We start from the raw sequence: 27690 nt of genomic DNA on the forward strand, positions 1-27690 counted from the left end.
CAGAGGACGCCGTCCGCACCCTCCGTGCCGTTCCGCCGGGTCCCCGCTGCTCAATATCCCCCAGAACGTCCCCCGACTGCACAACCCGGGTCGGGCTCTCCAGCCTTCACAAAGATGGCCGCCGGAGCTGGCCGCGGCTGCGCAGTCCGCATAGCCGCGAGTGCAGCTGCGCAGCTCTAAGGCCAACCCCCTGATCCACGTAACAGTTTTTTTTTTTACAAAACAGGCCTCGTAAGTCCTTTAACCACCCTGGCGTTCTGATTAAATCGCCAGGGTGGCTGCGGGAGGGTTTTTTTTAAATAAAAAAAAAACTATTTCATGCAGCCAACTGAAAGTTGGCTGCATGAAAGCCCACTAGAGGGCGCTCCGGAGGCGATCTTCCGATCGCCTCCGGCGCCCAGAATAAACAAGGAAGGCCGCAATGAGCGGCCTTCCTTGTTTTGCTTATATCGTCGCCATAGCGACGAGCGGAGTGACGTCATCGACGTCAGCCGACGTCAGCCGCCTCCGATCCAGCCCTTAGCGCTGGCCGGAACTTTTTGTTCCGGCTACGCTGGGCTCAGGCGGCTGGGGGGACCCTCTTTCGCCGCTGCTCGCGGCGGATCGCCGCAGAGCGGCGGCGATCAGGCAGCACACGCGGCTGGCAAAGTGCCGGCTGCGTGTGCTGCTTTTTATTTGATGAAAATCGGCCCAGCAGGGCCTGAGCGGCGACCTCCGGCGGTGTTGGACGAGCTGAGCTCGTCCAGACCGCTCAGGTGGTTAAATCACAGGCGCTTAGAAAAGCGTTGCTAGTGGGTTCCAAACCTAAATGTCCGTAGGTTCCTGTACGAATAATCATGTGACCAATGCCCAGGTAAGAGAGAAGTAAAGCTTTTTATAGTCAAAACAATAATTCATTTTGCATTTATTTTTTTTATGCTACAGGAATGCAGAGCACTTCTTTTTAGATGCAGCATATGCATAGTCCCAATTTAAAGGGGTACTATGGTGAAAAATTGTAAAATTTAAAATGTGTGCAAACATAGACAAATAAGGTTTTTTTCCCAGAGTAAAATGAGCCATAAATTACTTTTCTCCTATGTTGCTGTCACTTACAGTAGGTAGTAGAAATCTGACAGAAGTGACAGGATTTGGACCAGTCCATCTCTTCATGGGGGATTCTCAGGGATTCATTTTTAAAAGCACTTAGTGAATGGCAGTTGCTCTGTCCAACTGCCAAAAAACTGTAGCGAGCAGGGAAGCTGGCCAGCATCCTTGTTTAAATCCTTTTTAGGCAATATCTTTATAAAGAATAAAGCCTTGCTGAGAATCCCCCATGAAGAGATGGACTAGTCCAAAACCTGTCGCTTCTGTCAGATTTTTACTACCTACTGTGACAGCAAAATAGGAGAAAAGTAATATTTGGCTCATTTTACTTTGAAAAAAAAAACCTTATTTATCTATGTTGGCACATATTTTAAATTTTACAATTTTTCACCATAGCGCCCCTTTAAAGTAAAAGAAACTGAGCCTAGGCGCTAAAGCTTCTGATTGGAAAACATTATTTCCTTTCCTAAGTCAGTGGAGCTTTGCTTATTGGGATTTTTTTTTATTTTTAATATAAAAGATTCACAGCGACTACATTTTCCTGTTCCTGGAGTAATTATCGGCATAAAGCAGAAGCCTTTGTTACTTATTTTCAAAAGCTACACTATCTAGTCAACTTCTTAATTTGACACTTTCTCTTAAAGTGTACCCGAGGCGACATGTGACATGATGAGATAAACGTGTATGTAGAGTAAAAAACATGTGCAGTATGAAAAAAAAAAAAAAAAGACTTACTGCATTTATTCAACCCCCCCCCCCCCCCCCCCCCCGACAGCAACGTGGCATAAACTAACAGTGCAGGGGTGTACAAGCGGCAGTTGGGAATCCAAACAAGCGCTGACATAGCCGCTCGCAGACACAGCGGGAGCACCTGTCATATAGACAAGTGACGTCACTGCTTTTCACACAGTAAGCCTGCAGAGGAGACCTTCAGAGTTCCGTCTGTGCAGGCACTGCTGGGGGCACCTTTTTAGGCTTTAGGGACTTGTGCACATGCGCAGTCTATACTGCTCTAAAGCCTAAAAAGGTGCCCCCAGCAGTGCCTGCACAGACGGAACTCTGAAGGTCCCCTCCGCAGGCTTACTGTGTAAAAAGCAGTGACGTCACCTGTCAATATGACAGGTGCTCCCGCTGTGTCTGCGAGCGGCTATGTCAGCGCTTGTTTGGAGCTGCTGATGGAGGCAGGGGTGAGAGCGGTATGCCTATTTCCCAACTGCCGCTTGTACACCCGTGCACTGTGTTAGTTTATGCCACGTCGCCGTCACCCACAGGTGGGATTGAATAAATGCAGTAAGTCTTTTTTTTTTTCATACTGCACAAAAAAAAAAAAAAAAAATGCTGGTAAACACTACTCTCATAAAGCCAGCTCTTAAGGTATCTATGTTTAAAAATTACCATTCGTGACACTGGTCCTCTAAAGTGAACATCAATAGCTCCAGCCCTCAGAGCAGGGCTGTAGCGTCAGAGCAATTTTGGGTACCTGGAGTCAGTCAGAGATTTCAATAAACTGAGGAGTCTGAGTCGGATGATTTTTTTTAACCAAATCCATAACCTTTGTAAAAATTAAAGTAAGGGAGTCTGAGTCGAGAAGTTGGAGCAATTTTGGGTACCAAAAAAGGGTTTCACAAACTCAGAAGTCGTAGTCGGATGATGTTTGTACCAACTCCACAGCCCTGTCTGAGAGTTTATTAAAAATGTATACTCCAGAGCACTTGTTGCAGTACAGTTTGAGGCTACTGCAAGCTCTGGAAATTGTTCACTGGAAATTGAAGTAGAGATTACTTGTTAACGCTGAATTATGAAAGAGACATAGTACATCAACATGCTGTAACCTGCTAAGTCGGTTACCGGTCTTCAGGCTGCCTCAGATGTATTAAACATGTTCTACAGCTTTGTCGGAATACAGACACGCTGGAGAAAACACCAGCATTTATTCATCAAAACTGAAAAGTCTGGATATGATCTGATTTGAGATTGACCTACTGGGAATGTCAATGATTAAGGATTATAGCATAAAGTATTAAGACTTTATGTCACTACGGATCAATAATAATTACCCAAGGCCTACCAGCCTATTGCATTTGTGGAATTAGCTGCTTATAAGAGCCAAGAAGCATGTGTATAGGACTACAACATCACACAAAATGATCCTTTCAGGCAATAGTTACTGCAAGAGAGGAGATCGTTCTCTTTAGACCGGTGGCAGACTGCCAACCGTTTCGGCCAGCAAGAATCTAACATCTGTGTGGCACTTTGGACTATCACAGATAAGGTGCATGTACATTAAAGCAAAAGAGACAATACAAAAACCTGTAAACATCTGAAAGGTTCTCTCAGAAAGAGACAAGTTCAGCAATTCACAGAGGAGAGTATAGCATACCACTGACGAAAGTTAAAATCATAATCAAAAATGGAGTTTCCTTTAGAAAAGCATATGCTAGCAGTCTGCTCCCAGAACAATGACTTCCAGTTGTACAATACATATCTCTAGACTCTCGGATTACACAGAGCCTTTGTGCCTTCACATGCTTTTACAATAACCGACAACTCAGCTGCTCTGTGCTCTGCAAGTCTGCTGCGCTTAAAGGACACAACAGACTGTCTCCGAGTTCTGTGTCTCAAACAAAAGCAACTGAGCACAAAAGAGGAAAAAGATGGCCAGCCTGAAAACACTCAGAACAGAGCATTTATCAAGCAGGATCCAGCTGACCATTCAAAGAAAAAAGCCGAAATTAAACGCAACTTATATACAGCAGTGGTTGTCAAGCCTGTACTCAGGACTCATCAGTACTGGAAGTTTCGTGGCTTGAATGAAACTACCAACAGCTCCATTGAAAACTATTGAACAACGTTCAAAAGTTAGGCACTATCTGTTTGGTCCAACCAAATGTAATACTGTCCTGATTGCCCCCTTCTACACAATTACTAACAGTGTAAAGCCCCATCTACACTATGGAACATTGTAGCGATCCGGCGGCTCGATTAGCCGCCGGATCGCCTCTTCCGCGTGCCCGCCGCGTCCCCGCTCGTGCGCCGCATTCGATTCCCCGCCGGCGCCGCTTATCTCCCGCACGATTCCCTGCCATTGTCCCCTCGCGGGGAGCGAGCAGGGAATCGGCGGTGCGGAGATCCGTCCTGTCGGATCTTATCAATCTAACCGCATCAGCGGCTCGATTGATAAGGAGTATCGCGGCCGCATCTACTCATGTAGATGCGGCTTAACCTAATAAAAGTGCCAATAAGTACTTGATGTCAGCTGCTAACTACAGTGGCATACCTATGAATATGCCGCCGGGAGACTTGGGCACAGGATAAAGCAGACACATGGCTTACCCTGTTCCTGCACAAGTCTCTGTGGCGTTATCTGCTATTCCCCCTCCAGGGTGACGTGGATGGAGGGGAATAACTTAATTACAGTGTTTTAAAAGTAACTTAAGCTCTGTCTTCTGACGCCGCCAAAGTTACTCACTGGGCGCCACTATAGCCGTAATTCCTATTACGGTCTATGGTGACGCCAGCTGCGCCCAAATCTCATGTGTTAACAGCGCTCGACTGCAGTGGTCCAAAGTTCAAAGAGCCATGGTGCATTGTTGGACTGCAGGCATGGCTGGACCACTGGTTACCCCCTCTGTAATTCAGGATGAAAAGCAGAGTTAGTACCTGCTAACGATGTTTTCAACAATCCTTCAGGGCAAAGGTGAGACATAGCTCCTCCCAGGAACAGGAACAGACAGCACTTCCCCTATAAAAAAGTCACATGGTTAGTCCACCCTCAGTGCGTTTAGCCAAGTACCCGACAGGTGAACATTCCACTACCCATAACCGTGCAACTATCAGACACAGACAATTAACACCCGGGTGGGATCGTTGCCCTGAAGGATTGTTGAAAACATCGTTAGCAGGTACTAACTCTGCTTTTTCCCCACAATCCTTCAGGGCAAAGGTGAGACGATTAACAAGTAATACAACCTCAGGGTGGGACCACTGCTTGGAGAACATTTCTACCAACCGCCTGGTCGTGTGCAGACATTGCATCAATTCGGTAATGACAGATGAACGTAGAAAAGCTTGACCATGTTGCTGCTTTACATATTTGCTCAGGCGAAGCCCCTGCATTATTAGCCCAAGAAGCTGCCCTAGCTCTAGAAAAGTGAGCTTTAAATGAAGCAGGAGCCTCACTTCCCATAACTCTGAAAGCTTCTATAATAGCTAACCTAATCCAATTAGCTATAGTAAATTTAGAAGCTCTCTGACCTACAGTTTTCCCTGAAATAAAACAGATAAGGAATCGGTCTTCCAGACATCTGCAGCTCTGTTCAAGTATTCCAGAACACATCTTCTAACATCTAATGAGTGAAAAATCCTCTCTTTTCCACAACTGGATTCACAGAGGGTAGGCAAAATAATATCCTGCGACCTGTGAAACCTAGACATAACTTTTGGACAAAACTTTGGATCCGTCTAATACTAACCTATCCTGAAAATAAGGACTTTTCATAGACAAGGCCTGTAGCTCACTAACCCTTCTGGCTGTAGTGATGGCTACTAAAAATACCGTCTTTAATGTAAGAAATTTAAAAGAACTGTCCCCTAGCGGCTCAAAAGGACCTTTGGACAGCCCCTCTAATACTAACGATAAATCCCAAGGAGAAACGTATGGCTTGTAAACTGGCAGTTTCCTAGATCGAGCCTTCCGAAATCTCAGTATTGGAGAGGAAGACAAGGGGATACCTGAAAAAGCAGATAAGGTAGCAATCTGCACCTTAAGCGTACTCACAAATATTTTTATCCCAACCGTCCTGGAGAAACCAGGACTGCTGGGACTGACAAGCTATCAAACTTAGAGCCAGATAACCAAAGATGGAAAGTCTTCCAGTATTTCAGATAGATCCTCCTAGTAACTTCCTTACAGCTAGTAACAAATGTAGAGGCTGCCTTCTCAGATACTCCCAACTTTTTGAGTAAGGCTAATTTAAGATCCAGACTAACAGATTCAATCTTCCTGGATGCAGATGCCACAGGTTCCCTTGTAGCAGTAGCTCCGGCCTGCAAGGAAGTCTCCAAGGGTCTTCTGATGCTAACCTGAGAGCTGAAAACCAGCTCCTTCTCGGTCACCAAGGTGCTATCAAAATCATCCAATTTTGACAACCTCTCCATTTGCTGATGACCGCGGGAATCAAATTGAGAGGAGGAAATGCATACAGAAGTGGAGAGTTCTACTCTTGAATGAATTCATTCCCCCCCACTGCTTTGATCTCTTGGATTGAGAGAGAAAAAAGTCTGAATCTGGGTATTGTCTTCTGTTGCAAACAGATCGATTGACGGTGTTCCCCATCGTTTTATGATGTCTGCGAAAACACCTCCTTGTTTAGAGACCATTCTGATGACAGAATCCTGCTTCTGTTCAGTTTGTCTGCATGTATATTGAGTGTTCCCTTGAGATGAACAGCTCTCAAGGATGACACATTCTTTTCTGCCCAAGACAAGATGTCCTCCGCTTCCTCCTGCAACAACAGGAATCGCGTGCCTCTGTTTGTTGATAAACGCTACTGCCGTAACGTTGTTCGACTGGATCAGAACATTGGACTGCAACAGTATCGATTGCACCTGAAATAAAGCCAGCCTTACTACTGTTAATTCCTTTCAATTGGATAACCTTTGAGACTGATTTTGTCCATTTCCCCTGAAAGGCTCTGTGAGCTATATGAGCTCCTCAGCCCCAGGCGCTTGCATCCGTAGTTATTACGTTGTCTACAGGCCCCTTCCAAGGCCTGCCCTTCATAAGGTAGGATTCCTCCAACCACCGTTGCAGAGACACACAGTTTGAGGGATTTTGACTTTGAAATCTAATGTTTGTGGACGAACGTCCCAATTTTCTAGGAGGAACCTCTGTATCTTCCTGATATGCGCTAATGCCCAGGGAACTGCCACCATTGTGGATGACATTAACCCAAACACCGACAAAATCGTTCTTAGGGAAACTTTGTCTTCCCCTTGTAATGATTTCACTGCCAAACTTATCTTCAGAATCTTCTTGGGAGGAAGGAAAATCATCTGTTTTACTGAATCCACTAGCATGCCAAGAAACTGAGTTCTCTGACTTGGAATTAGAGAGGACTTCTCCAGGTTGATGATCCAACCTAGGGATCGGAGATGTCCCGATACCAGATTCAAATGGATTTTCAGCTGTTCTGCTGAACTTCCTAGAATAAGCAAGTCGTCTAAATACGGAATGATTAAAATCGATTGTTCCCTTAACGGAATTAATGCTTCTCCCAGAATTTTTGTGAACATTCTTGGGGCAGAAGTGATCCCAAACAGGAGGCAAACAAACTGGTAGTGTTCTACCATCCCATTTATTCTCACTGCAAAACTTAAGAATTTTTGTGATTTTTGGTGAATCGGCATATGCCAATATGCATCTCTTAGATCCAGAGATGCCATAAAGACCTCTGGAAACAATAACTCCCTTACTGATTCCATCCGAAAATTTTTCATAAACCGACTCAGGTTTGTTAGGTGCAGAATCAGGCACAGGATGAATTCCATTACCTTGTACAGCTCCACGGAATATGTTGGCGCTTTATAAATCAATAATAATAATAATAATTCTGTCTTAGCATGTTCTGCAATATGCTCAAAATCTCTGGAACCAGAGTGGGATCTCTTAGGGCCTTTGAGATCACAAATCTTGATGGTGGAGGAAGGGCAAACTATTTGGAAACCAAACTTTATTGTCTGGTGAATAAATGGATTTTTTGACACTTTTGTCCACCTAAGAGAAAGTATCTTAGCCTTCCCCCCACCGCCTGACACGAGTCATTGGGATTCTGACTGGGACTCTAGAGCTTTAGACTTAAAGCCCCCTTTCCTGGACTTGTCAAAAGTCCACCTCCTGCCTTTACTTTGATCCTTAGAGGCATCCTTTTGATCACTCCTTGGCTTACGAAAAATATTGTTACCACAGTCTTCTGTTTCTTAAGCAAAACTTTATTTTTATTCAATGTTTTTTCCAAAGCTGAATCCAGTTCTGGACCAAACAACAATTCACCTGAAAAAGGGACACCACACAGCCTGTTTTTGGATGAGATACTACCATCCCATATTTTAAGCCACAAGGCTCTAAAGGTGCGTACACACATGCGACTATAGTCGTTTGTAACGATCGTTCCCCGATCTTTACCAACGACGATCGTTACAAAAAACGAACCACCGACTATTAAGGCAAACGACGAACGAGCCAAATCGCTACAAAAGAAAGTTCTGTCTCGGCGGATTTTAACCAACGACGATCGTTTGCAAAAGTAGTACATCGTTGGAAACGATCGTTCGTACTAGGCTTGACATGCGCATTTCACTATTTCTCCATGGAACTTCTCATTTTTATGCGCAGGCGCAATAGTTGCTTTCTGTGATGTAACGTTCGTTCTAACGATCAGATCGTTACACACATTTTAAAACTACCTTTACTTAGGTCGTTCTTTCATCAATTAAAAGTTCGTTCGTCGTTCTTAACGAACGATCGTTGTCGCATGTGTGTACGTAGCATAAGAGAAACATTAGAGCAATGGACCTGGCTGTAAACCTAATTGCTTCAGCAGAAGCATCTAATAAATATGCAGCAGTTTAAATGAAAATAGCAATAGAATTAAACAATTGCTAAACAGGTGCACCAGCCAGTATGTTAGCTTTGAGCTGATTAATCCACAGCTCCAAAGTTGTGGCCACACATGTAGAGGTAAAAGCCGGCCTAAACATAGTCGCACTAGCCTCCCAAGACCTTTTCAAATAAACATCCACCTTTTAATTAAGTGGATCCTTCAGCTTTGTATAATTGATTATGAATAAACAAAACAGCTACCACATCCTCAATACAGAATTTAAACTTTGAAACAGATTCAGATTCTATTTCTCTAGTGTCTGAAACTATCAACTTCAGTCACAGATACTCCAAATACAGCAACCTGAGAAGTGGATGGATTAGCATTCAATAATGAGGACTTAATTGATTCCAATGAAGCATTAATCACCTCTCTAAAGGATTCAATGTATCCTGAACAGAGTGACCCGGCTCCTCCCCTACAACCCTCTGTATGCACAACAGACAGAGTTTTTGCATAGGGCAACATAAAAATTGCACAAAGGGCATGTTTTATCATTAGGAGGATGCCTATGCTTATCTGCAGCAGCAGCAGATTTAGCAGAAGCCTTAGTATTGGCATAAACAACAACACAACAAGGCATGTAACTCTGCTCACACATATAGCACAATCAGCCCAGAAAGAGAAACCATTATCTCACCTTTTGGGCGGCCTGGTTGCTCTCAATCCTCTCAGCGTCTGACATGCTTCCAGCTGACACATCCAGCGCAGGACAAACTCTCTCTGAGCAACAGTGCTACAGGCCCGCGCAGCTTCCCCTTGAAACATACCTGGCCTGCCGCGAATGGATGAGTGGCGGCCCGGAAGCTGCAGAGAGAGTAATGAGCCGGCACTACAAATTGTTACTTTCGGCATACCCGCCGGAAAGTACGCATCCGGACGCGGCCAAGCGTCCTAATGGCCGCAATGCGCTCCACGCTGCACATGGCCGCCGGCTTACCTCCGTCCTGCTCACTCCGCCGCAAGGCCGCCAAGGGGAACCCACGCCTTCCACTCTTGCTCTCCCTGGAAGCGGGAAAGAAAGGTAGGCAAACCCCAGGAAAGCTCCAGCCTGGGGCGCATGGCCAGACTGCCTCAGTACCACAGTCTCAGCCACCCAGAGAGATCCACCTGCAGCCCAGCACACAGGCTTCACCCAAAGGGGAGATGCCGACCTGCCTGGACGCAGGAACAAACAGCACTGAGGGTGGACTAACCATGTGACTTTTTTATAGGGGAAGTGCTGTCTGTTCCTGTTCCTGGGAGGAGCTACGTCTCACCTTTGCCCTGAAGGATTGTGGGGAAAGCATAAGATGTGGCAATCACTCATCCTCTAGCCATTGGGTGCCCATGGGTGGTGGTGGCGTGCCCAGTGGGGAAGAGAACCAAGTTTGGGCTGCCCATCATTCACGATTGCCAAAGTGTAAAAGCTACTGTATATTCTGGCGTATAAGACTACTTTTTAACACTTGAAAATCTTCTGAAAAGTTGGGGGTTGTCTTATACACCGGGTGTCATTGATGCCGGGTGATACGCCCTATCCCGTTACAGACTCTCAGATCTTGCTGCTGAGGACTGCAGTGAAGCGGTGCAGGCGCACATGTGCGAGATCTGAGAGGCAGAGAAGGAGGTAAATAGAATACAAGGGTGGGCCAGACGGGTGAAAGAGGCGTGTTTTATGGGCACATCGCAATCTATTCTTCCATACCGCTCTGACAAACAGATAGACAAGGAGAGATGACCAATCCACTTAGGGGGAGGAAAGAGTTAACCAATCGGCTATATACTGTTATATACTGGGTACCACATACACTACAGCACCAGTATCTGTTCATATATAGCACCTGTATCTTATTTTTTTTTTTTTTTTTCTGGTGTGCGTTGGAGGAGGGGGGTAGTCTTATACGCCGAGTACATCCCAAACTCTATATTTTAACTGTAAAAGTTGGGTGGTCGTCTTATACGGGAATTTTAGGCATGAACCACCACTTTTGTAATTGTATAGAACAGTATTAGTAAAGGGAAACCATCAGCCGAATAATACATTTGGCTGGACAGGACTAGAGATGGTCAATGCGTTGCTAATAATTCCAGCTTGTATGAACATTGCACACTTTTTTTTTTTTTTACTTTCTGCTGATTTTATTTAGCCCAATTCCAAGCTGCATACAATCCCCATTTTTTTTTTTTAAAGCAGGCACGTCAGAATTATTAGCACCTCCTTCACCAAGTCTAGATTGGACCTTTAAAGGAAACCAGAGATGGATTAAACTACAGATTTGATACTTACACGGGGCTACCTCCAGCTCACTGTCCTCCCGTGGTCTGCCGTTCTGCTGCAGTAACTGTTTCAATAACATCAGTCGGGGTCTTATGCTCAATGTGCAGGAAGTCCATGCATGCACAGAAGACCCTGACTGGCGCGACTGAACCAGTTACTGGGGCTGATTGCCGCTGAACCGAGGCACGAGTGACGTGCTTAAGGGGCTGGAGGAAGTATCAAATCTGTAGTTGAATCCAGGGCTGTGGAGTCGGTACAAAAATCATCCGACTCCAACTCCTCCGTTTATGAAACCACTGACTCTGCCTCCAGTTACCCAAAATGGCGACTCCGACTCCGTAGTTTAACACTTACCAAGGCTGTGGATTTGGTACAAAAATCATCTGACGCCTCAGTTTATGAAACTCTGACTCCAAATCCAACTCCAGGTAACCAAAACTGCCGCGACTCCACAGCCCTGGTTGAATCAGTCTCTGGTACACTTTAAAGGAGTTATCAGGGAGAAATTAATAAAAATAAGTGCTACTTACCCGGGGCTTCCTCCAGTCCCAAGCTCCCAGCATGTCCCTCGCCGCAGCTCTCCCCCGGTCCCCGCGATGACGTCAGGGCAACCTCCCGGTCGGCCTGTACTGCGCCTGCTGCGCTGTCAATCACCGCCACGTGGGCCGAAGCAGACTGCGCAGGTACAGAACTACTGCGCCGTCCGCTCCGGCCCGCGTGGCAGTGATTGACAGAGCCGCTCACCCAGGCGCAGTACTGGCCGACCTGGAGGTCGGCCTGACATCGCTGGGGACCAGGAGTGAGCTGTAGCGAACGGCTGTAGGGAGAGCTGCGGCGAGGGACATGCTGGGAGCTTGAGGCTGGAGGAAACCCCCGGTAAGTAGCACTTATTTTATTAATTTCTCCCTGATAACTCCTTTAAAGCTACCTGGATACTTCTTATGTAAAAATATTTAAAATGACCTTCCCGCTAAGGCCCCTTTTACACTTAATCAGTTGCTCTCAGTTATAATTGAAAGAAAACTGATTTTCAAAGTAATGCCCATGTTTTCCTATGGCACCTTTCACACTTAACGCGTTTTAACTGAAATCTTTTTCACAATGCACTGCTATGGAAAAACGCGTACCAACGCATACCAACGCACACCAACTGATTAAGTGAAAAAGGGCCCTAAGGGAGGTTTGTAAATGATGCTTTGTGGGGAGACGGAATTAAATTAACTTGCCCACAGAGCAGCTTGTCTCATCGATGGCATCCATCTTGCAGTTGTCAATGGTGCAGTTCAAAGTGCCCATGGTCTCCAGCGTGTCCCCAGCTGCTGGGGCACACCAGGAGATGCAGCGTCCCCAACTTGGGAGGAGCTTAAGACATCATGGGCACTTTGAGCAGCACCATTGACAGCTGAGAGAGCAGCCCCCGTAGGCAAGTTCGTTTAACGCTGTCCCCGCACAAAGCACACATTTATGAACCTGCCTTAAGAGGACTTATTGAAAGGAGCACTAATCGCAAAAATTGTAAGATTTAAAATACATGTAAATAATTACAAACTAGAAGTAGGTTTCTTCCAGAGTAAAATTAGCCATAAATTACTTTTCTACTATGCTGTTGTCACCTACAGTAGGTAGAAATCTGTCAGAACCGACAGGTTTTGGACTAGCCTATCTCCTCATGGGGGATTCTCAGGGTTTTATTTAGTTTCAAAAGCACTTTGTGAATGGCAGTTGCTCTGTTTAACTGCCAAGAAAAAACTGTGCAGCGAGCAGGGAGGCTGGCTAGTATAATTTTATAAATATTTTTCAGGGAATGTCTTTATAAAGAATAAAGGCTTTGCTGATAATCTCCCATGAGGAGAGGGGCTAGTCCAAAACCTGTCAGTTTTGTCAGATTTATAACTACTGTAGGTGACAGCAACATAGTAGAAAAGTAATTTATGGCTCATTTTACTCTGGAAGAAGCATACTTTTTTTCATTTGTTTACATGTATTTTAAATTTTACGATTTTCGCGATAGTGGTCCTTTAAATATTTTTACATAAGAAGTACTCAGGTAGCTCTAATGCTAGGTACACACCATACAATTTTCTGTTAGATTTTCTCTTAGATTTACCTGCTAGATAGATTTACCTACAACATGGAAAAAAGCTAACAGAAGAATCTAACAGAAAATTGTGTGTACCTAGCATAAGGTTCTTTCCCATGGTCAGCTAAACCCTGAGCTTAGCAGGTCATCATTAACAATGACAAATCCGATGCCAAATTAATTTTGAGCAGGAGCGGGGGAACAAAAAAACAAAAAATACCACACTTTGTTGCTAAATGCATTTGGCTTGCAACTGGCTAAACAAACGCATTAGCTGTGCATTTAAACTGGCTCAATTCCATTCAAGCTACATACATTTTTGCAACAAACGTTGCATCAATAAATGAGCACCATCCCTACTCTTCACTAGAATGTATGCTGCAGAATGGTGGAGGGTGGAACTTTTCTTTAACCAGCCAACAGCTATTTTATCTGAGGGCTGGTGCACACCGAGCGGCTTTTTGTGCGTTTTCAGATCCGCTTGTGGATGTGGAAACGCTAGGGTAATGTATTTCAATGGGGTGGTTCACACCAGAGCAGGAGGCGTTTTGCTAAAACGCATACTCTCGGGCTGAGGCATTTTTTGGGATTTCGGAGGCATTTCTGCCTCCAATGTAAAAGTATAGGAAAAACGCAAACCGCTCTGAAAAAAGCCAGTTCAGAGCGGTTTTGCAGGCGTTTTTGTTACAGAAGCTGTTCTGTAACAGCTTTACTGTAACAATATATGAAATCTACTACAGAAAAACCTCTACCCAAAACGCTAGATGAAACGCTTCATAAAAATAGGAAAAAGCGCTTAAAAAACCGCTAGCGGTTTGCGGATCTGCTAGCGGTTTTTGGTGTGCACCAGGCCTGAATGTTGATTTGCTACCATGGTTTCTAGCTTCTTAGTGGAAATTTACATAAGAAGAGAATTATGTGCTGAACCATCCATACCAGATGGTGTCTGCTATGCATCTCAGCCAACACATATACGGCAGCCGGATTAGTAACAGGTAACCTCTGGACAGTGATGTTTCAAGTATAAACCAAGATCAAAATATCTTCCTAGTGAGGGCTGGTTTACACTGAATCAGTTGCTGTCAGTTTTAACTGAACAAAAAACTGATGTGCAGCCAAAGTGAAGATTATGTCCCATGTTAAAGAGAACCCGAGGTGGGTTTGAAGAAAATTATCTGCATACAGATGCTGGATCTGCCTATACAGCCCAGCCTCTGTTGCTATCCCAAACCCCCCTAAGGTCCCCCTGCACTTTGCAATTCCTCACAAATCACAGCCACGCTGCTGACAAACAGCTTGTCAGAGCTGGCTGTGTTTATCTCTATAGTGTCAGTCTGCTGCTCTCCCCGCCTCCTGCAGAACTCCAGTCCCCGCCTGCATCCCTTCCCTCCCTGCTGATTGGAGGGAAGGGACGGGGGCAGGGACTGGAGCTATGCAGGAGGCGGGGGAGCAGCTGAGACTGACACTACAGATGTAAACACAGCCTCACAGCATGGCTGTGATTTATGAGGGATTGCATAGTGCAGGGGGACCTTAGTGGGGTTTGGGATAGCAACAGAGGCTGGGCTGTATAGGCAGATCCAGCCTCTGTATGCAGATAACATTCTTTAAACACACCTCGGGTTCTCTTTAACATATGGGCTTGTTTCCACTAGGGTGTCGCGTCTGTTTCCAAATCGCACGCGGCGGCACTGCTGATGCAAATTCGCATAAGATTCCCTCTAGCTGCGCAAAATTCTGATGTCTGGAAAAAGAAAAAAAGGACCAGACACTTTTTCCCCTGCATGCGATACCACATCCGAATTTTCATGCGGGAAAACGCAGAATAATCGCACAAATGGAAACGGGCCCTCTGGCTGACTTCACATCTACGCATTTTAACTGAAAACTTTGGTACTTGTGTATTATCCCGTCTAGCAGAACGGGCTAGGCAGTTAGACAGGCTGGAAAAGTGTGCACTGTGTTTCTTGAGCACTTTTCCAGCCTGTCTAACTGCCGAGCCCGTTCTGCTAGACGGGATAATACACAAGTACCTTGAAGTGTCAGCAGCTGTAATGGACTAGGTGATCCTTTAATACCTTAATGATAAATATCAATTCGGCTGTGGTTTCACAACAGCACGAGTTCCATGCCCGATTTCGAAGCAGACACAACACCCCAGTGGAAATAGGCCCCAAGTGCTTTTGAAAATAAAGAAAAGAAAACCCAGAGATTTCCACATGATGGGATGAACCAGTGTGAAACCTGTCTGATCTGTCAGATTTTTACTGCTTACTGTTACAAGAACATAAGAGAATATATGGTGGCCACACACAACACGATAAAATTATCCAATTTCATTGCAATTCGATAAAAATCAGTTGTAAAAAAAAATCTGATCAAATTTCCTTTTTAATTTGATAAAATAAGATCAAGAGTGTTGGATTTTTCTGGTATACTGTATAGAGGATTAAATGGTTTAGGGTAGATTAATAATATATGAGAGAGAGAGAGAGAAAAAAAGAGAGAGGGGTGTCCGATTTTTGACAAGTTAATAGAACAACGCAAAGCACACCTATCAATTTTTCAGTACAACGACCATTTTTATCGAATCGCCATAAAATCAGATCATTTTATTGTATCGTGTGTGGCAACCTTTATAAGGATGTGTACACATATAACTTAACATTTTTTGCAATACTGATTTTAAGCATTGAGTGTAAATCACAGGTAAAGGACCAACAATAGCCAATCTTCCTTTAGGCCTTGTTCACATTGCGTTCAGCTCGCGTGTCCGTCCGCTTTGGGCTGTTTATGAGGCTTTTTTTTTTCTGTTTCCTGGCGCTTGGGTGGGCGATTTGTTTTTGTGCTTAGCGGTTTTCTAAGCGTTTTTTCCGAGCGGTTTTGTAATTCATTCCCTGATGCAAGTCAGGACGTGAACTCTTTGACCCGGAAAAGAATATATGACATTTAATCTTGAAAACGTGAAGGTAATCGCTACACAAAGCGATTTTGCGTTGCTCCTATACTTTCCATTGAGGCGGAATCGCCTCAAAAATGGTACACGCACCAGTTTACTGAACGACAGTGCACAACCCGCGCTGCTATGAACCTTCTCATAGACATTCATTGTCCACACGGTCGGGGCATTTTAAAAAACTGCACAGGGGTGAAAAAAAAATCCCAAAACACCTGCATTGTTCATGAGCCCTAAGGGCGCTTTCACATCAGACAACGCATGCAGAAGCCGTTCTCCAGCCTGCGGCGTGTCATCGGGATGCTGCAGTGCGATACAATCAGCGGCGGTAGATATTAATTCAACCGACAGGAAACCGCCGGCTCCCAGGTGAGTCGAATCGCAGCGTCGGGTGTGAAAGGTAAAATGAAAGGCTATGGACTTTTATTTTACTTTAGTTAACGCAGAGTTGAAACTTTGCGTTACACCGCAGGAAACAGGCTCTAGTGTGAAAGAGCCCTAAGGACCTTTTTCCAAACTGTTGACAGCATTGGGAACTGTGACTTGCAGCCAGTGTAATAAGAGCCCTTATTGGATCAGATCTGGCTGGTCTCCCTCTGTGTAGTGCCTGCTCTGCCCTGAGTATTTGGGGGAGCACTCCCTCCCTCCATGCACAAGTTGTGGATGGGAAGAAGTTGGGAGCTGCAATCAGAGGACAACAACAAAAGCCACGAGTGCGGCGGGGAGGCGCACACAGCCCCGGGCTCGCTTACTCGTAGTCCCTGAAGACCTCGTTGGTCACCCGGCAGTGGAAGAGGCGCTCGCTGGGGTCCAGGTCCGCGGGCGGCGGGGTCCGGGTGAACGGCTTCCGGTGCAGCAGCGGCATGTCCCCCTCTATGGCAGCACTAGAAGAGAGACACAATTACTCCACTGATCATGGCGCCCCGCACACCGGCACACAGCAGGCGGATGAGGCCTGTGATGAGCTCATACACAGGACAGGGTGCTGCGGGCTGCATGCCGGTACCGGGGGTACAAAGCAGCACTGGAATCAACAAGCTTGGTATTAGTTTGAAAGGAAATCGGTACCCATGTGATGTCCGGTGACGGCCGATGGGATTACACTGTGCCTGGCTGGGCTTTCCGGTGATCACCGCGCGCTCAGCGAGTCCCGCCGGGAACTTCCGGTGCAGGGGGCTGTAGGAGGCGCGAAGGGCGGGAATAGATGGAGGCGGCGGGTTGTAGGGCCGTTTGCCGCTGGCGGGAGAGAGGGAAGTGTGATCGGCTCTTCTCCTATTGTGTCCTGACTGAGCTCAGCGTGTTCTGCCAGCTCTGCCCTCTCCGCTCTGCTATTGGTGCTCAGCCTTCATTACACACATCCTACAGAAGCTCCACGCAGTGCTGTCTGTACACTTTACCTAGCCACCTATGCAGTGCGGTTACTGCCTGTACACCTTGCCTAGCCACCTACACAGTGCGGTGCCTGCCTTACCTTGCCCAGCCACCTATACTGTGCTGTGCCTGCCTGTACACCTTGCCTAGCCACCTATACCGTGCTGTGCCTGCCTGTACACCTTGCTTAGCCACCTACACATTGCTGTGCCCGCTTGTACTCCTTGCTTAGCCACCTATACGGGGCTGTGCCTGCCTGTACACCTTGCCTAGCCACCTACACAGTGCTGTGCCTGCCTGTACACCTTGCCTAGCCACCTGCACACCTTGCCTAGCCACCTGCACAGTGCTGTGCCTGCCTGTACACCTTGCCTAGCCACCTACACAGTGCGGTGCCTGCCTGTACACCTTACCTAACCACCTACACAGTGCTGTGTCTGCTTGTACACCTTCCCTACACAGTGCTGTGTCCTCTTGTACACCTTACCTAGCCACCTACACAGTGATTTGCCTGCTTGTACACCTTGCCTAGCCACCTATACAGTGCTGTGCCTGCCTGTACACCTTGCCTAGCCACCTATACAGTGCTGTGCCTGCCTAGCCACCTGCACAGTGCGGTGCCTGCCTGTACACCTTGCCTAGCCACCTGCACAGTGCGGTGCCTGCCTGTACACCTTGCCTAGCCACCTATACAGTGCTGTGCCTGCCTGTACACCTTGCCTAGCCACCTATACAGTGCTATGCCTGCCTGTACACCTTGCCTAGCCACCTATACAGTGCTGTGCCTGCCTGTACACCTTGCCTAGCCACCTACACAGTGCTGTGCCTGCCTGTACACCTTGCCTAGCCACCTACACAGTGCTGTGCCTGCCTGTACACCTTGCCTAGCCACCTACACAGTGCTGTGCCTGCCTGTACACCTTGCCTAGCCACCTACACAGTGCTGTGCCTGCCTGTACACCTTGCCTAGCCACCTACACAGTGCTGTGCCTGCCTGTACACCTTGCCTAGCCACCTACACAGTGCGGTGCCTGCCTGTACACCTTGCCTAGCCACCTGCACAGTTCTGTGCCTGCCTGTACACCTTACCTAGCCACCTACACAGTGCGGTGCCTGCCTGTACACCTTATACATCAAAGGGTTGTGGCAGGGCACTCCATCAAAACAATGCTTGAGTGCTTGATACTGTGACATAGGCAATGTCTCCTCAAAGCAGCAATCCAATGTATCAGCACACCACTTCAAGTTAATCACGCTCCTTTATTGAGCCATGTATGTCCATGAGGATAATAAGCCGGGTCCCCCTTGATAAAGAGGGGCCCTGCACGGCCCCCGAAACAATTGTCGCGGCTTATTATCCTTGTGGACATACATGGCTCAATAAAGGAGCGTGATTGACTTAAAGTGGTGTGCTGATACATTGGATTGCTGCCTGTACACCTTGCCTATCCACATATACAGTGCTGTTTCTGTATGCCTTGCCTATCCACCTACACAGTGCTGTATCTGTACACCTTACGTATCCACCTGCACAGTGCTGTGCCTGTACACCATACCTATCCACCTACACAGTGCTGTTTCTGTACATCTTACCTATCCACTACACAGTGCTGTTTCTGCATGTTTTACCTATCCACCTACACAGTGCTGTTTCTGTACACCTTGCCTATCCACCTACACAGTGCTGTTTCTGTACACCTAACCTATCCACTACACAGTGCTGTTTCTGTACACCTAACCTATCCACTACACAGTGCTGTTTCCGTACGCCTTACCTATCCACCTACACAGTTCTGTTTCTGGACACCTTAACTGGCCACCTACACAGTGCTGTGCCTTTACACATTGCCTATCCACCTACACAGTGCTGTGTCTGTACACCTTGCCTATCCACCTACACAGTGCTGTTTCTGTACACATTGCCTAGCCACATATACAGTGCTGTCTCTGTACATCTTGCCTAGCCACCTACACAGTGCTGAGCCTGCTATGCACCTTGCCTAACCATCTTCACAGTGCTGAGCTCATATACCTTGCCTAGTCATCTACACAGTTCTGAGCCTGCCTGTAGACCTTGCCAAGCCTCCTACACAGTGCTGTGTCTGTACACCTTGCTTAGCCACCTACACAGTGCTGTGCATGTACACCTTGCCTAACCACCTACACAGTGCTGATTCCATACACCTTGTCTAGTCATCTACACAGTGCTGAGCCTGCCTGTACACCTTGCCGAGCCACCTACACAATGCTGAGCCTGTACACCTTGCCTAGCCATTTACGTAGTGCTGAGTCTGGACACCTTGCCTAGTCAACCACACAGTGCTGTGCCTGTACATTTTGCCTAGCCCTTTACACAGTGCTGAGGTAGGCACCTACACAGTGTTGAGTCTGTCTGTACATCTTGCCTAGACACCTATTCAGCATTGTGCCTGCCTGTACACCTTGCCTAGCCACCTACACAGTGCTGAGGCTGCCTGTACACCTTGTCTAGCCAACTACACAGTGCTGATCCTGCCTGTGCACCTTGCCTAGCCAACTACATGTTGCTGAGCCTGCCCGTACACCTTGACTAGCCACCTACACAGTGCTGAGGCTGCCTATGCACCTTGCATAGCCAACTACACAGTGCTTAGCCTGCCTGTACACCTTGCCTATTATTATTATTATTATTTACCGGTAGTATTTATATAGTGCCAACATCTGCAGCTCTGTACAGAGTATTTTGTTTTGTTACTTAACTGTCTCTCAGAGGGGCTCACAATCTAATTTCTACCATGTATCCGTGTAGTGTATGTATTGTAGTCTAGGGCCAATTTAGGGAGAAGCCACATAACTTATGAGTTAGTGTTATGATCGCTTCTGTAGCGTTTACTGCTGACTGCACTGGTATTGCAAACCAAGCAGTTCTAATGTCATTACATGCATTTGCTTGCATAGTTTGGTTTGCACTTAAACTAGTTGCTGATTCCATCTGCAGTCGCTCTGAAGTTTATGACAGTTTAATATGCTTTTGTGTAAACAAACATTGTCTGCTGCAGTGGAGGGGCGGTCCCTTTCCTGCAGGCTGCATATCATTGTCTGCCTTTTCCTGCTGTCAGCCTGTGATTAATTACCATTCACTTGTGTGGGAATCTGCAGGTCTGCTCCCATTGGATGACCTCAGTATAAAGAACTGCTTCCTGCAATGCCTCATGGGCTATCATAGTTTCAGACTCTATCTGTTACTCTGCTCGTGCCCCACCTCGTTCCTGGTCCGTGTGGACTGCGCTGACTCCTGCGAAGGGGTCAGCGAGTCCTCCTAGTTCTGCTCTTGTTCTAGAAGTTGCTACTTGCTTGTCTTGTGTCATATATTGGTTCATCGCCAATATATACGCATACTTGCGCATTTTGTTATTTTCCTTGTATTCGTGTTACGTTAATATATCAGTGTCGCTGATATATACGTACACGAACTGTTTATTTCCTGTGTTCAGCTAGTCAGTTTTCCAGCACGTTTTGGTAGTTTGCGCGTATCGTGAACACCCGTGCTGAGCTAGTTATCCTGTTCCTGGTCCTGTTGGTGGATTGCGTTCATCTCTGCAAAGAGATAACGAATCCTTCTGAATCCTGTTCCTGGTCCTGTTTGTGGATTGCGTTCATCTCTGCGAAGAGATAGCGAATCCTTCTGAGTCCTGTTCCCTGTATTACTTCAGTCTTAGTCAGAGTTCCTGCTTATGTCATATATCGGTTCATTGCCAATATATACATATGTTAGTCAGACGTTACGAATAGTTTCATTGATAGCTGTAATTGTAATACGCTAGGAAAACATACTTATTGTATATTTATCTGTGTTACGTTCATCTATCTCGATCCTGCTATTTCCTGTCTCTCCTGTCCTGTCTTTGTGAGGCACGCCATCGCCGCAACGCATTGGCTGCCTCATTCCAGTCTGTCTGGTTTTGGACGCTTGCTGTCGCTAAGTAATCGCTAGCTAGCAAGCGTTCATTCTGTTTACCTGTCCTGATCTCCTCAGTCCTGGTTTATGCGCTCAGCGCTACCTTGCGCTGAGACGTTATTACGAAAGTGTTTGTGGCTGTTCAGATCTGCACCGGCTCTGTGCACCACAATCTCCTATTGGAGTCAGTCCTCTCCTCCACTAAACTGGGGATATCCTGATCCCTTGTGCTGGTGTGTGTACCTCCTTCACGTCAGCTTATGTGTTGTATGCTGACTGTGGAGATTACACCCCCAAGCTTAACATTATGATAGCCCCATTACCAATCCCCATTGTGGGGGGGGTTCCCAGCAAAAATGACACTGTTTGTTTTGGTTCCTGTTCCTTTAAGAAATTTGAGAAGCTCAATTCTGAAACAGAAAATGAGTTTTTTTCTGAATGTGCCAGGTTCCTGGCCAATCCTGAGCTCCAGGCTACTCCTGTTTCAACGTGGGCCCCCCAGCTAGTTTATGTTTTATTTAAGGGAAGATTGTTTCAGTGGGCCTACGATGTCTTGGATCATACCAATTTAAAAGAAAGACCACTGGAATTTCTAGCGTTTGTGATCCATAACTGGCTGCGCAAAACCGATTTGCCTAGCCCTTTTGATAAGCTCCTGGCAGCTTGTCAATCAGCTGCTCCTTCTACTGCCTACAAAAATAATCAGCAAGCAGATAATTGTTCTGATAACTTTTCTTCTGCTAAGGCAGCAGGGTCTAAAGCCAAACGTAAACGCTCCAAAAGAAAAGCGTTACAATCAGCGGAGTCGTTGCCCTTGGCGACTGCGCATCAGATCTGTAACGAGACTCCACCATTAGCAGATAATGAAATTCAGTCACCATTCAGGGGAGTCAAATGGACCTATGAAACTACTAATGAACTTTCATTGCTAGCCAGGGAAAATAAAGGTTCTTGTTTAAATGAATTATCTGAATATGATTATGAAGATATATTACAGAGTATTGAACAGATCAATTTATTCGTGCAGCAAGGGAAATTTGCATACACTACAGTTCAATACTTGCTACAGGTATTGGAGATCCTTAGGAATAAGAAATCGGCCAATCACCTGCTAAATAACCCAATGTATGTTTCTGCCACTAACACATTTGCAAACTATGATCAGCCGGAATGCTCAGCTGTTAAATATGCATGGGATCCTCCATTTGAGAAAGGAGAGATGGAAGCTCTGGTCTATGAATGGAAGAAAGATGCAAGTTCATTTTGTCAGTTTTACAGTGCAAAAAGTGAATTAGTATTGAATGCATGCATTAAGTCTGCTTATAACCTAATAAAAACTGGTGTGTGTGGGTATGACTTTGTGGCTCCATTGATCGATGTGTGGAGAATGATTCTGGACGATTTTTATGCAATTCAATCAGTTGATACCAGGGAAGACACACTGTCAAGTGGAGATTGTTCCACTTCCTCAGTTCCTGAGGACTCGCCTGCTTCAGCACCTTTGGCTGATTCAGGCTTCTTGCACACCAAGACGTTGCATTAGGTGGCACGTTAAGGTCGCATAACGTGCACCTAACACAACGTATGGTGCTGCAAGAGCCGACGGTAGAGTGAGCCGCGTTAGGCGGCTCGAGTCCTATAATGTCTCCCAGAGTGGCGCTGATTGGCCAGCGGGACCACGTGATGCAGAGCGAGACACTCTGCATCACGTGGTCCCGCCGGCCAATCAGCGCCCGCCAGTGCAGTGAATATTAAGTAGCCATGTGCGCGGCTACTGTAGCTGGCTCTCCCCGCCTCCTCTCCGCCCCCCACTGCGCATGTGCAAACAGTCTAACGCGGCTATAGCCGCTCCAACGCCGTAGCATGCTGCACTTTGCACAGAACGTGCAGCGTTACATGTAACGCAACGTGGGCTGTGTGAACAGCCCACTTGTGTTACATTGCTGTGCGTTGGGGGAGCGTTACAGGCACACTAACGTGCGCCTGTAACGTCTTGGTGTGTAAGCAGCCTCAGCGAGTGATTCTGAGCTCCTTTTGTGTGAAATTGAAGTTCCTGTAATTCCACCCTGTACCATGGATAACTCAGTGTTACTTCCCAGTAAGACAGAAATTACTAATACTTCCTTAATCTTGCCCTGCACAAATTTCTCAGCAGAGGACCCAGAGGTCCTGCTGACTTTCAAGTCCAGCCTAGCCAGTACTCATGACTCTTTGTTTAGTGAAACAGACACCAGAAAAATCTTGCCTGTCTCTGCAAACACTTCTGCAGAAATTACCTGTGTTAATAAAGTTCAACTCCTGTCTGATCCAGCAGATGCCAATAGATGCACTACATCAGTTTCCGAGTCCCAGCAATCCTGTCTAGTAAACTCAGAACCCCAGCATCTGAATTTTCCAATTTTACAAATGAATGGTGATTCAGATGCGCAAACATTGTGTCTTGATCTTCCTGTTTCTACACCTCGCTCTAGTTTCGTGAATAGCTCAGAGCATCTGCTATGTGAACCTGAAATCGCAGAATTATTACCTTGTTCAGAAAATTTTCCAATAAATTTGCCCTGTACCATGAATTGTGCAGTAGATCTCTCCAATGAAACTCAGGTCACAGAATCATTATGCTGTCCAGCAGGTGCTTCCATGGTTTTGCCCTGCAATATGGACTGTTCAGTGATCCTGTCCAGTGAAGCTGTGGTCGCAGAGTCTTATGCTTCACCCAGTACTTTGGATACTTTAAACCCTTTAGCAGAGGAGGCTGAAGCACTGCTTACCTCAGTTGGTGTTGCAGTAATATTCACTTGTCTAGCAGCTGTTTTGGAATTACAGTCTGCTCTAATAAAACTTGATGAATTTCTGCCCAGCGAAGCAGAAGCCATTGAAATATTGTCCTCGTCAGCAAGTGTGTTAGATACCTTGCCCTGTACACAGTCTGATTTAACCAATGTTGTTGAGTCCCTCTCCAGTGTTGTAACAGCCGAGGAACTCCAGCCCTGTCCTCTGAATGTTTCAAAAGTCTTGCCCTGTAACATGGATAATTCTGACTCGCTGGAAAAAATAATAGAAATCTCAGAATTTCAGTCCGGGTTAATGAGTGTTTCTGAAACCCAGCCCTGTATCCTGGAAAATTCTGGTTCTCTGGCCGGTGTGGCAGAAGTTCCAGAGCCCCCTTCCTGTCCAGTGAGTTACTCAGTTTTGCCTAGTTCAGTGGGGATTGCTGCAATATTGACTTGTTTTGCAGCCCTTCATGAGCTCCAGTCCAGTGTATTTGATGAGTCTCTGTCTAGTCCAGAAGAAGCTATGGGAACCCTGTCTAGTTCAGTGCATACATCAGAAGATTTGCCCTGTCTTGTAAATGCCCCTGAACATGATTTGTTAATAACCCTGCTGGAATCAGCGACATCTAAGTCTGATCCTGCAGTTTTTAGTGAGAATCCAGTAACTATGAAGTCTAGTCATGATGAATTTTTTTTGCCCAGTTCTGGTTTCGGTCCTGTCTTGACTGACTTTGAGGTTCGCAGTTCCTTGACATGCTCAGAGGTTTCTCTTGTGCCGGTGTGCCCAGATGTGCTTCGTATGCCAGACTGCCCAGATGTGTCTGTGTTAGCGTGCTCACGTGCTTCCCTAGTGGAGACATGTTCTGATGTTGCCGGTTGGCCTGCATGCCCGGAGATGGTTCTGGTCCCTAAAAGCCCTGATCTTGATGTTTGTCCTTGTGACCCTGACTCTGGAGTTGCCCTGGGTTCCATAGGGGTTCTTGATAGTTCTCCATGTGAGCCTAAGGGGCGTTCTGACCTGTGGGGATCTCTTTGGAGCTTCCAAGTGTTCTGGGAGATCTCTGAGGAAACTTGTCCTGGTACCTTGGACTGGTTCAACGGTGGGTTTTCTGTTGGTAGGGACAGTTCCGGTGGGCATTGCAAAGGCTTTGGCGTTTTTGGACAGTCCTTGGAAGGCGGTGGGTATCGCGCAGAGAGTTTCTTGGGGTTGTTTTCTGGAAGTCGTGGTTCTGATGGGTGTCACACTGAGGCTTGTAGTGCTGACGGGCATGGTTCGGTAGGTTCTGGTTCCAATTGGTCTAGTTTTGGTGAGACTGATTCGGGAATTTGGTTTTGTCGGACGGATCCGACCTTCATGAATTTTCAGTCAGATCAGTTTGCTGGATTTCCCACTTCTGATTTTTTGGTTTGGGTGGTTCAGGAGAAATATGTCAGTTTTCATAGGCGTCCAGAGGCCGCGTTTAAGGGAGGGGGTACTGTTATGATCGCTTCTGTAGCGTTTACTGCTGACTGCACTGGTATTGCAAACCAAGCAGTTCTAATGTCATTACATGCATTTGCTTGCATAGTTTGGTTTGCACTTAAACTAGTTGCTGATTCCATCTGCAGTCGCTCTGAAGTTTATGACAGTTTAATATGCTTTTGTGTAAACAAACATTGTCTGCTGCAGTGGAGGGGCGGTCCCTTTCCTGCAGGCTGCATATCATTGTCTGCCTTTTCCTGCTGTCAGCCTGTGATTAATTACCATTCACTTGTGTGGGAATCTGCAGGTCTGCTCCCATTGGATGACCTCAGTATAAAGAACTGCTTCCTGCAATGCCTCATGGGCTATCATAGTTTCAGACTCTATCTGTTACTCTGCTCGTGCCCCACCTCGTTCCTGGTCCGTGTGGACTGCGCTGACTCCTGCGAAGGGGTCAGCGAGTCCTCCTAGTTCTGCTCTTGTTCTAGAAGTTGCTACTTGCTTGTCTTGTGTCATATATTGGTTCATCGCCAATATATACGCATACTTGCGCATTTTGTTATTTTCCTTGTATTCGTGTTACGTTAATATATCAGTGTCGCTGATATATACGTACACGAACTGTTTATTTCCTGTGTTCAGCTAGTCAGTTTTCCAGCACGTTTTGGTAGTTTGCGCGTATCGTGAACACCCGTGCTGAGCTAGTTATCCTGTTCCTGGTCCTGTTGGTGGATTGCGTTCATCTCTGCAAAGAGATAACGAATCCTTCTGAATCCTGTTCCTGGTCCTGTTTGTGGATTGCGTTCATCTCTGCGAAGAGATAGCGAATCCTTCTGAGTCCTGTTCCCTGTATTACTTCAGTCTTAGTCAGAGTTCCTGCTTATGTCATATATCGGTTCATTGCCAATATATACATATGTTAGTCAGACGTTACGAATAGTTTCATTGATAGCTGTAATTGTAATACGCTAGGAAAACATACTTATTGTATATTTATCTGTGTTACGTTCATCTATCTCGATCCTGCTATTTCCTGTCTCTCCTGTCCTGTCTTTGTGAGGCACGCCATCGCCGCAACGCATTGGCTGCCTCATTCCAGTCTGTCTGGTTTTGGACGCTTGCTGTCGCTAAGTAATCGCTAGCTAGCAAGCGTTCATTCTGTTTACCTGTCCTGATCTCCTCAGTCCTGGTTTATGCGCTCAGCGCTACCTTGCGCTGAGACGTTATTACGAAAGTGTTTGTGGCTGTTCAGATCTGCACCGGCTCTGTGCACCACAATCTCCTATTGGAGTCAGTCCTCTCCTCCACTAAACTGGGGATATCCTGATCCCTTGTGCTGGTGTGTGTACCTCCTTCACGTCAGCTTATGTGTTGTATGCTGACTGTGGAGATTACACCCCCAAGCTTAACATTTAGTGATGGGAATTTTGGATCTTCTCAGAGAATCGGCTCCCATTAAAGAGCCGGCTCTGAATCGGCTCTTCAATAAATGTCACTAGACACCACTCAGAATCGGAGTAAAAGCCCCACCCCCGGCTCCATGACTGCTTATCTGACTGGGGCAATCCCTCCTGCTACTGCTCTTCTCCCCCCATACATCCGCCCCATACACTCCTACAAGCTGAAAGAGGAGGACTACATCTCCCAGCATGCCTCAGCGCCCTTTATCACAGAGCAAAGCAGAGCTGTGTGGGGCGGCTGAGGCATCGGCTCTTTTAAAACTGAGAACCGGCTCTTGTCGTTCGCAGCAAAGAGCCGGCTCTTAGAGCCAGCTCGTTCGCGAACGACCCATCACTATTATGAGTATGTTTTTGGGATGTGGGAGGAAACCCTGAGTACCAGGAGAAAACCCAAATAGACACCTGCCAAAGGTACATAAATGTGCGAATAATCCCCCAGGCAGACCGATCATATTGGGAATCGAGTACACCACTAGTGCCGTATCCCACTACATAGACCTCTACCTTCAAAAACACGTTTGCCAGCTCCCCTCGAATCCGAAAGATACAACCCACACCTTACAAACTATACTGTAAATAAGCTACAGTGGAACCCCAATCTGTATAGATGGATGACACTTGATGTGTGCGCCCTCTCTACTAACAT

General features: G+C 46.4%; 1 protein-coding gene across 2 annotated transcripts in view; it reads right to left on the minus strand.

Annotated features, from left to right (window-relative positions):
- Window positions 1-17349, minus strand: part of BAZ1A (bromodomain adjacent to zinc finger domain 1A) — a 97805-nt gene extending 80456 nt beyond the window's left edge. Inside the window, exons 1-2 of one of the 2 annotated variants that reach the window (XM_068254039.1) lie at window positions 17112-17349; window positions 16796-16927 (exon numbers count right to left, since the gene is read on the minus strand). In XM_068254039.1, coding sequence (XP_068110140.1) covers window positions 16796-16908 — 113 coding nt within the window. In that variant the 5' untranslated portion in view covers window positions 16909-16927; window positions 17112-17349. Of the gene's footprint in view, window positions 1-14023; window positions 14110-16795; window positions 16928-17111 lie in introns of those variants that run through there. The other variant, XM_068254040.1, reaches the window with a different exon arrangement.
- Window positions 17350-27690: the final 10341 nt, after the last annotated feature.

Source organism: Hyperolius riggenbachi, chromosome 9, assembly GCF_040937935.1.
Source record: "Hyperolius riggenbachi isolate aHypRig1 chromosome 9, aHypRig1.pri, whole genome shotgun sequence".
NCBI classification, from domain to species: Eukaryota; Metazoa; Chordata; class Amphibia; order Anura; family Hyperoliidae; genus Hyperolius; species Hyperolius riggenbachi.